Below are 11,111 nucleotides of genomic sequence, written 5' to 3'. Positions count from 1 at the left end.
CCCAGCTAACTATGAGCAAGAGGCAGCGTACACCCTGGACAAGTCACCAGGTCATCGCAGGGCTGACACAGAGACAAACAACCCTTCACATTCACACCTACGGTCAATTTAGAGCCACCAATTAACTTAACCTGCATGTCTTTGGACTGTGGTGGAAACCGGCGCACCCGGAGGAAACCCACGCAGACACGGGGAGAACATACACAGAAAGGCCCTCGTTGGCCTTTGTGTAAACATCTCATCTCATTATCTCTAGCTGCTTTATCCTGTTCTACAGGGTCGCAGGCAAGCTGGAGCCTATCTCAGCTGACTACAGGCGAAAGGCGGGGTACACCCTGGACAAGTCGCCAGGTCATCACAGGGCTGATACATAGACACAGACAACCATTCACACTCACATTCACACCTACGGTCAATTTAGAGTCACCAGTTAACCTAACCCGCATGTCTTTGGACTGTGGGGGAAACCGGAGCACCCGGAGAAAACCCACGCAGACACGGGGAGAACATGCAAACTCCGCACAGAAAGGCCCTCGCCGGCCACGGGGCTCGAACCCGGACCTTCTTGCTGTGAGGCAACAGTGCTAACCACTACACCACCGTGCCGCCCACTGTGTAAACATTTTAATAAATAATTTTGAGAATGGCATTGAGCTATATCTCATCTCATTATCTCTAGCTGCTTTATCCTGTTCTACAGGGTCGCAGGCAAGCTGGAGCCTATCCCAGCTGACTACGGGCGAAAGGCGGGGTGCACCCTGGACAAGTCGCCAGGTCATCACAGGGCTGACACAGAGACAAACAACCCTTCACATTCACACCTACGGTCAATTTAGAGCCACCAATTAACTTAACCTGCATGTCTTTGGACTGTGGCGGAAACCGGAGCACCCGGAGGAAACCCACGCAGACATGGGGAGAACATACGCAGAAAGGCCCTCGTTGGCCTTTGTGTAAACATCTCATCTCATTATCTCTAGCCGCTTTATCCTGTTCTACAGGGTCGCAGGCAAGCTGGAATCTATCTCAGCTGACTAGGGGCGAAAGGCGGGGTACACCCTGGGCAAGTCGCCAGGTCATCACAGGGCTGATACATAGACACAGACAACCATTCACACTCACATTCACACCTACGGTCAATTTAGAGTCACCAGTTAACCTAACCTGCATGTCTTTGGACTGTGGGGGAAACCGGAGCACCCGGAGGAAACCCACGCAGACACGGGGAGAACATGCAAACTCCGCACAGAAAGGCCCTCGCCGGCCACAGGGCTCGAACCCGGACCTTTTTGCTGTGAGGCAACAGTGCTAACCACTACTCCACCATGCCGCCCGCTGTGTAAACATTTTAATAAATAATTTTGAGAATAGCATTGAGTTATATGATGTTATAAATGTTTCCAATTTGTTTAGCATTAATCAAAAGTTAGAACCAATGGTAAAAAAAAAAATAAAGGAGTTTCTAAAGTTCAGTGCTTATGAGTAGGAAAATAATTATTGAACTAATGTCATTAAAGAAACTTTTTGTTGGACACATTAGCTAACTATATGATTACAAAGGTTACTTAAGCACTGCTACTTTATCACATTTCCCCACTACATTTCTCTTATCCTTTCCGTTTGTACTTTGCAATGACACAAATTCACTCAAAAATATTAAAATGAAAAAAAAAAAATAAAATAAATAAAATCTTGCAGCTGGCTCGTGAACAGATTTAAGAAACAAAACACAATTGGGCAATGAAGTGAGTTGCATAGAAATTACACACATATTAGACATGTTTTGCTTTATTGTAGTGTCTAATAAAACACTTGTCAGTCAGTTCAGATTTTATTTATTTGTTTATGTTGAATAAAATCTTTTCATGTGAAATATTTCTCACGAACGACGGTTTTAATATTTTTTCTGTTCAGTTGTTTTACGTGACGAACTCTCATTATGCGGATGTGACGTTTCGTTTTGATTATGACGCAGCGGAAATACAAGCTACTTCCTTTCCGCCATTAGGTGAGTGCGTGGAAGGAGGGTGTTTAGTCCTGCTCTTGACAAATTTATCGAAATTCTTATTAGATACTAAGTTTATGTGGTGCTTGTTTTGATAAAAATAATCGGTTTTGTGTGTATTTCAGGTCGCAGCCATGGGGCGCCGTCCAGCCCGTTGGTAAGTTTATTTTTATTCTGTGTTCTGTGTAAAAACCGGGGAGCTGAAAATGGCAGGACGCTAAACCATGTGCGGCTCGCGGCCTGGCTTTAGCGGTTAGCTAGTAGCGCGCGCGCTCTTCTGTAACTCTTCACTGAGGACTAACGCAGAAATCCTAGTGAAATGGAGGAGCAGCAGTAGTAGAAGTTTGAATGTTCATTGAATTATGATAATACAGGAGTTAAATAATGAGTAGTTAGTTAATTGACGGTCACAGTAATGCTAGATGGCTAGCAATGTTTGCCAGTCGCCTCCGTGAGTCTGTTAAATGTTTTGCCTGCAGTGAAAAAACTGTATTTCACCTGTTTATGTTCACAGTCTTTCACACAGCTGAGTTGTTTTCCTGATTTGTCTTATTTCCAGTTACAGATACTGCAAGAACAAGCCTTACCCCAAGTCCCGTTTCTGTCGGGGTGTACCTGGTAAGGACATATAATACTTTTACTGGGAATGCATTTTATATCCATATATGAGTGATCCCACGCTTATGGGTACTGAAATGGGGACATGAACTTATTCACCTAAAACCATTTCTTTTTTTACCATCAGGTCACAAAACATGTAATCTTTAATGAATGATATGTTAAAAGATAACTTTAATTTTCTGAGATGTAATAAAAACACATTTATATGCCAAAGTCAAGCCTATGAGTTCCAAAATGATGTCTGTTACATTACTTCTGTTACGATTGTCCATCTCGCGTCTGTTACAAATTAATTACAATCTAGCTATATACCATGTTAATCTTATTGAAAGAATGTGTATGTTTATTCTACTACACATGTTTGTTAATTATATTTGCTAAAACATCACCTTCCTATGTTTCAAAAAGTAATTCTACATTGTTAAAATTGAGAATATATATGTCCACAACACTTCTGTTACGTTCTGACTTTGGCATATAAATATGTTTTTATTACATCTCAGAAAATTAAAGTTATCTTTTAACATATCATTCATTAAAGATTACATGTTTTGTGACCTGATGGTAAAAAAAGAAATGGTTTTAGGTGAATTTTTAAAAATAAGTTCATGTCCCCATTTCAGTACCCATAAGCGTGGAATCACTCATATCCATAAAATATAAAACTGGATGATGTAATGTGGTAAATTGTGGGCACAACCTTAAGTCGTCCCCCCCACGATACAAACCAGTTCATCACAATCTAATACAACATGAATGTTATTTCCACTACATTTAAAGGGGTACCAAATATAATGTATACAGTTGCTGATGTGACAAAGTAACGTATTCTTAAGTATTCTATCAAATTTATATACTAGAAAACAACGAAATATCTTGGTAATTGTAAATATAATAGTCGGTATGCTAAACGGCACAAGAGTCGCCATTTTTAAAAGACTGTGACGTCAGCCCTACCCACTGCACTAGGAGAGAAGCGTGTAATCATGGCGTCGGGCGCATCAAGTGAAAGTTACAGCTCTGTCGAATCATACGAAGAGGTCCTGCAAGACACACTGCAAGCAGGCTGTGGCTTAAGGCCTCTGCATGCTCTTGCGACAAGGCTTTCGCAGACAGTTGTAATTTATTGTAGAGCGGGGAGTAATAGGCGTGCGCAATGTTATTCACCACTACAACGCAAGGGGGTGCGAAGTTGCAAAATCACTAGGAGTAGTTGGTGGGTGTGGTTAGTGGAGTGTTTATCCTCCGGTTACTTATAATGACTAGAACTGGAGTCGTATAGATGTCTGTACTTTCTCTATCAACCGCTCTTCGTGCTGCTCCATCTTCGCTCGTGTTTTTAAAAATGGCAGTTGTGAAAACAAACCCAACCGGGAAAGTAGGGAAGTGGAAGTGCGTATACAGCGGATGTAGAGTGGACCAATCAGAGCCCTCTTGTCTGCCACGCTGTCTGCGAGGCTTCTGCGGTGGTCACAATTTTTGGGAGGTGCGCGCAGAGCGTCTGCGAAGGTGGGGGGGGGCTACGCAGACGCTATCTGCGACACCGTCTGCGAGGACTGCGTTGTCAGCATAAATTGGCCTTTAGAAGGGTACCAGTTTGTGTAGCCGATCACTTACAATTCATCCTACTTTCCGATTCACACGTGCTAGTCCCAACCTCAATGAGCCAACACAACTGGGCACATACATATGTCATGAGTGTTACGCAGAGAAAATGAACGTGCATTCTGTTTGGATAAAATTAATATCATGGCGGGCTGTTCAAAGTGCGGAAATAGTTTGCTCGAGCTACTTTCAAAACACTATAACTTTCCAACCATAGAACAAAAAACTTTTGTAAGTCTTGAATAAGGTTCGTTAATGTGTGTTTTATTGTTATATTTACTTTATATATTGCCCTCTGTTCCCCTTTAAGTTATTCAGAAAAATAACAAAACTACATCCAAGGACATGGATAGATTACCTATGTTAAACCCCCCCCCCCCCAAAAAAGGAAGAGATTTAAGAACATAATCACTAAAACAATCAAAATTGGAATCTTGTTTATTGGCCGAGTATGTTGAGACACCACAATGAATTTGGTTCTGGTAGTTGGTGTGTCTTTCATGATAGCTGGAGAGTGGTGCTTGAAAGTTTGTGAACCCTTTAGAATTTCCTATATTTCTGCATAAATATGACTTAAAACAGATTTTCTCAAGTCTTAAAAGTAGGTAAAGAGAACCCAGGTAAACAAATGAGACAAAAATAGTATACTTGGTCATTTATTTATTGGGGAAAATGATCGTGTTACATATCTGTGGGTGGCAAAAGTTATGCGAACCTTTTGCTTTCAGTATCTGGTGTGACCCCCTTGTACAGCAATAACTGCAACTAAACGTTTCCGGTAACTGTTGATCAGCCCTGCACACCGGCTTGGAGGAATTTTAGCCCATTCCTCCGTACAGAACAGCTTCAACTCTGGGATGTTGGTGGGTTTCCTCACATGAGCTGCTCGCTTCAGGTCCTTCCACAACATTTCGATTGGATTAAGGTCAGGACTTTGACTTGGCCATTCCAAAATATTAACTTTATTCTTCTTTAACCATTCTTTGGTAGAACGACTTGTGTGCTTAGGGTCGTTGTCTTGCTGCATGACCCACCTTCTGTTGAGATTCAGTTCATGGACAGATGTCCTGATATTTTTCTTTGGAATTTGCTGGTATAATTCAGAATTTATTGTCCCATCAATGATGGCAAGCCATCCTGGCCCAGATGCAACAAAATGGGCCCAAACGATACCACCATGTTTCACAGATGGGATAAGGTGCTAGAATGCAGTGTTTTCCTTTCTCCAAACATAACGCTTATCATTTAAACCAAAAATTTTATTTTGGTCTCATCCATCCACAAAACATTTTTCCTATAGCCTTCTGGCTTGTCCATGTGATCTTTAGCAAACTGCAGAGAGCAGTGTTCTTTTTGGACAGCAGTGGCTTTCTCCTTGCAATCCTGCCATGCACATCATTGTTCAGTGTTCTGATGGTGGACTCTGCCGACGGGAGAGTCCCTGAAGACGCAGTGGCTTAATTTTATTTACTTCAATAATATGCCGTCGAGTCTACCTCTGCCGCATCAGCAACAAACACCGGACAAGTAAGTGTATAACTGGTCATTTTGCCGTGTTTTAAAATCGGTGCGTTAGCCTAGCAATGGCTACATTAGCTGTGCAGCTAACCGCTTCCTGCAGTTAGCCAGGTAATCTGTGCTACAAAACTAAAGAGCATGCAGCATGCTCTGTTAAACTGAGTTTAGTCTGGAAATTGACTAACTTATGAGCTTATGTTTGACTATTGCTCCGCAGTGCATGTCTTCTGTTGGATAAGTGATATGTTGCTGTAGTTGCTGCTTCTATCCTCTTTGGTTATGGAGTGCGTGTTCAAGCCTAGGGTATTATACGTTCGTAAACTACCACTCCGAACACTCTCTGTTCTCTGTGTCACGTTGAGTTTACGAAAGGAGTCCGAGGGAGAACGGGGTTTTGTCTTAGCAGCGTGGCTACAGGCACTGATAGCAGCGAGTATGTGTGCGCGCAGCTTGGTCAAGCCCCTCCCCCCATGGCCCGCCTCCTGCTTCTCATTAGCAAAATGACGCACTGGGAAAAGCGCTGAAATGGGGCTTTCTCCCAGGAGGCTATATTTACGTGCCGAGGGTTCATTTCGAGAAAGGCTGCGGATATAACATCCAGAAGCCTCCACGAGCCCGTTTAAAGCATCAACAAACCACCATGCCATGGGACCATGCCATTCTTTGGTAGAACGACTTGTGTGCTTAGGGTCGTTGTCTTGCTGCATGACCCACCTTCTCTTGAGATTCAGTTTATGGACAGATGTCCTGACATTTTCCTTTAGAATTCGCTGGTATAATTCAGAATTCATTGTTCCATCAATGATGGCAAGCCGTCCTGGCCCAGATGCAGCAGAACAGGCCCAAACCATGATACTACCACCACCCCAGATGGGATCAGGTTCTTGTGCTGGAATGCAGTGTTTTCCTTTCTCCAAACCATAACGCTTCTCAATTAAACCAAAAAGTTCTATTTTGGTCCCATCCGTCCACAAAACATTTTTCCAATAGCCCTCTGGGTTGTCCACATGATCTTTAGCAAACTGCAGACTAGCAGCAATGTTCTTTTTGGAGAGCAGTGGCTTTCTCCTTGCAACCCTGCCATGCACAGCATTGTTGTTCACTGTTCTCCTGATGGTGGACTCATGAACATTAGCCGATGTGAGACAGGCCTTCAGTTGCCTAGAAGTTACCCTGAGGTCCTTTGTGACCTCGCCGACTATTACATGCCCTGCTTTTGGGGTGATCTTTGTTGGTCGACCACTCCTGGGGAGGGTAACAATGGTCTTGAATTTCCTCCATTTGTACGCAGTCTTTCTGACTGTGGATTGGTGGAGTCCAAACGCTTTAGAGATGGTTTTGTAACCTTTTCCAGCCTGATGAGCGTCAACAACGCTTTTTCTGAGGTCCTCAGAAATCTCCTTTGTTCGTGCCATGATGCACTCCTACAAATGTGTTGTGAAGATCAGACTTTGATAGATCCCTGTTCTTTAAATAAAACAGGGTGCCCACTCACACCTGATTGTCATCCCATTGATTGAAAACACCTGACTCTAATTTCACCTTCAAATTAACTGCTCATCCTAGATGTTCACATACTTTTGCCACTCACAGATATGTAATATTGGATCATTTTCCTCAATAAATAAATGACCAAGTATAATATTTTTGTCTTTGTTTAACTGGCTTCTCTTTATCTACATTTAGGACCTGTGTGAAAATCTGATGTTTTAGGTCGTTTATGCAGAAATATAGAAAATTCTAAAGGGTTCACAAACTTTTAAGCACCACTGTGTATATGTACAATAATATGCAGCCTACAGAAACATACAATATACATATGGTCTAAAATCTATTATACAATATGTCATCTAAATATCTAGTTCAAACTATCTGTAATAAACACTAATTTACTGTATCTACATTATGCATAAAAATATCTAATATACAATGTGGTATACATTATATTGATAGCATACATTTATAAACACTACACCATCTACAGACAATATGGAGGAAATTTTCACAATATACTTAATGTACATGACCGTTGGACTGAGGTGGTGTAAACAGGAGGCACAAGTGGTACAGTAGTATAATGGCAAGGATGGTTCAGGTCGGATTGATCTCAGTGAATAACCAAGACAAAAGTTATTTGCTGATATTCCCTGATCCTGAGGCAGAATTGTGTTGGTATAAATACACAAGTGACTTTTTAATTTATTTCAACATTCAAAGGTGGCATGCAAATGTAATGTGCACAGATTTGCAGCATGCATGCAGGGTTGTCACTCATCTACACCAAGTATCACAAAATACTTTTGAAATACATAAATCACAATTCCACCTTACCTTTGAATAGTTTTACGCCAAGCTTTGTAGTATCTTTGAGTGCTTTTAGGAGCAGCATTTTCTTTCATAATTTCTAATTCTTCGTCACTTACGGTGATGAAGCGATTGGCCAGCATTTTGCCAAGTTGCTGGAGGCGATTATCGAGAAATAATCCAATCAGCACGCACGATTTCCTGTAAGCACCTCCATGTTTATACTAATGACAAATAAAACCAGTCATTTGTGTTTATTTCACTGACCCCAGGAATTATAACCAATTCCTAGTAAGCTGGAAATGCATGCCTTGAATTAAACATCTCTTGTGTAAGTTATGAAAAATTAATGCAACACTGCGATGTGCTTGATTAAAATATTCAAACTAAGTTTATAATAATATGATGGCTGTTCTCTCTGTTTAACCCAGATCCCAAGATCAGGATCTTCGACTTGGGCAGGAAGAAGGCTAAGGTGGATGAATTCCCCTTGTGTGGTCACATGGTGTCTGATGAATATGAGCAGTTGTCCTCTGAGGGTAAGAATGTACCTGGATGTACTTTAAAGTTTACCTAATGGTTTGAAAGATTTGTCTTGACTGGTGTTTTGCTGTTGCTTTTGTAAATTGTATATCTGGCTTTGTATAGCTCTTGAGGCTGCCCGCATCTGCGCCAACAAATACATGGTGAAGACGTGCGGTAAAGATGGCTTCCACATCCGTGTGCGCCTGCACCCTTTCCATGTCATCCGCATCAACAAAATGTTATCCTGTGCTGGAGCTGATAGGTGAGTTTAGATTAGATTCAACTTTAATTGTGCGGAGTACAGGTACAAAGCCAGTAAAATGCAGGTAGCATCTGACCAGAAGTGCAAAATACAGTATTTACAGAAGTGCCAGAAGTAGGTACTGCAGCATAGTGATGTGCATGTTACAGTATATACAGTGATGAGCAGTAGTGATGATTTGTAAATATGCATTTAAATATTTACACACAGGAAGTGGAAAGGATTAAAGTATGTTTGAATCAAGTATACAGGGATGAAAGTCTTCCGGATTTACCCGGAAATCCAGATATTTGACAAAACTCTTGAAAATCTCTGGTTTTCCGAATGGAGAAATTTATTTTTCATGTTCCTAGATGCGGTGTAATACTTCGCATGGTCCTTAAATAGCCCAAACATAGTTCATTGATTAAAGACAGGTGTTCTTTGTTAACGGTATGTAATCCAAGCTACGCCCCTGATTTACATGAGAAATTTGGTATTCATTGGTGTGTTTAAACTTAGACAATATGAACTAATGTAAACAGTTGGCTTCAACTCACATAAATATGAATTGGAAATTTTTAGTTCACTTTAGCTTATGCAAACGCATAACTCTACTAAAAGATTGATAAATGAGGATCAATGTCCCCAACGTTGAAACCTGAAAGCTTTAGAAACTCTAACAGACCTTTACTTTTTAACAGTACTGTTTTGGGATTTTGCTGAGTTTACCTTCAACTGTTGTGTTTTTTTTTTTCCCCCCGCAAAGTAATGACCTGTGTAGCCAGGAAAATCACCGTGTTTTCTAAATGCACTCCTGAAAATTACTCATTAACTAGGGGAATTAAATTTTATATTTTTGACATGTTAATCATTAATGTACATGAAAGAAAAAGGCTTGAAAGTTATTTGTTTTAGTGAAAATAAGTACTAAAATGCACTAGAATGCAGGGTTTTGCATGTTATGTTAAAATACTTTTAGGGGATGTCGTCCCCCCCAATCTTAGTTTGACTTTCAAAAGTTCAGGGTTTTTTTGTTTTGTTTTTTTTTCTTTGCGCCACTTTCATTTAAATTTAAAACTACAACTGCAGCTTACTAAGCCGACCAGCTTGGTTGTCTGTACTGCTCTGGTGTGCAAAAGCTGCAGACAGTGAATCATTGGTGTGTAGGAGCCCAGCCTGTGAAGTGCTGGGTCCTAGAAGGGACCATTGAGACACAACCTCACTAAAAGGGGAACTGTGTACTTGGTCTTTTCATGTAGTTTACTAGGTCTTGTTTCTTCTCTCCAGGCTCCAGACTGGAATGCGTGGTGCCTTTGGAAAGCCACAGGGCACAGTGGCCCGTGTGCACATCGGACAGGTCATCATGTCTGTGCGCACAAAGACCCAGAACAAGGAACATGTCATTGAGGCTTTGAGGAGAGCCAAGTTCAAGTTCCCTGGCCGTCAGAAGGTATGTCCCACTCATCATGGGAACACGTGTTTTAACAATTTAAAAATTGGTTTAATATTGCTAGTAACTCCTGGGATCTTAAAGGGTTGCAGGGATAAAGCCTTTTTTTGGGGGGGGGGGGGATGAACTTTGAGCTTAGCTTTACAATTTTCTTCTTGTTTTTCCTCTTTAGATCCACATCTCCAAGAAGTATGGCTTCACCAAATTTAATACTGCTGACTTTGATGATCTGCTACAGGAGAAGCGTGTGATCCCTGATGGCTGCGGTGTCAAATACATTCCCAGCCGTGGGCCCCTGAGCCGCTGGAAGGCACTGCATGCCAACTAAGCCATTTACACTCTCCATACTTTTGGCAGTGTGAGATTGGGTGCTCAATTATCGGAACGAAGTGATTAAAAATCAGATTTTTGTCTGTAAATGTTGTGGTTTCAGTTTTTGTCTTGGATTTTCCTTTTTATTTCTAAAGAGCAGGGGTTGGGTTGTATCAGCAGATATTAAACTAGTATTCTTGGAGTTAATCAGTGGTTTGTTAGTCATGTTTAAATTTAATTGATGCGTCACTTAGCAAATCCACTATTAAAACCTGTACTTTTAATTCCATGATTATAAATGAGTCTAAAGCAGAGGCTGTGTACTTAGTTCAGGGATGTGTGGCTCCCCCCCTTGGAGAAAAACTAGCATAAATGTACTATTGGGGCTCTCTAGATTGCACCAAACATGTTAAAACAATCTAGAGGTTTCTTGTGCTAGCTTAAGAACAAAAGTAGAAATCCGTGCTAACAGCATTGACAGGATGCCTCCGCTACCAAGTCTCGTCCTTGTTATTGCCGAAAATTGG

At 41.3% G+C, this 11,111-nt stretch overlaps 1 protein-coding gene and 1 non-coding gene across 2 annotated transcripts; both read left to right on the top strand.

Moving 5' to 3' along the window:
- The first annotated feature begins 2,056 nt into the window (after window positions 1-2,056).
- Window positions 2,057-10,691, top strand: rpl10 (ribosomal protein L10). Its single transcript, XM_060938163.1, has 6 exons — window positions 2,057-2,162; window positions 2,565-2,623; window positions 8,485-8,592; window positions 8,702-8,840; window positions 10,110-10,272; window positions 10,445-10,691. The coding sequence occupies exons 1-6, from the start codon at window positions 2,140-2,142 to the stop codon at window positions 10,598-10,600; spliced, it is 648 nt and encodes a 215-aa protein (XP_060794146.1). The 5' UTR covers window positions 2,057-2,139; the 3' UTR covers window positions 10,601-10,691.
- On the top strand, window positions 9,906-10,039 carry LOC132897240 (small nucleolar RNA SNORA70). The gene has a single exon (XR_009656290.1). It is a non-coding gene; the product is annotated as a small nucleolar RNA SNORA70 (small nucleolar RNA).
- Window positions 10,692-11,111: the final 420 nt, after the last annotated feature.

This window comes from Neoarius graeffei, chromosome 13 (genome assembly GCF_027579695.1).
Source record: "Neoarius graeffei isolate fNeoGra1 chromosome 13, fNeoGra1.pri, whole genome shotgun sequence".
In the NCBI taxonomy this organism is placed as follows: Eukaryota; Metazoa; Chordata; class Actinopteri; order Siluriformes; family Ariidae; genus Neoarius; species Neoarius graeffei.
This window is presented reverse-complemented; position numbering and strand designations above follow the sequence as displayed.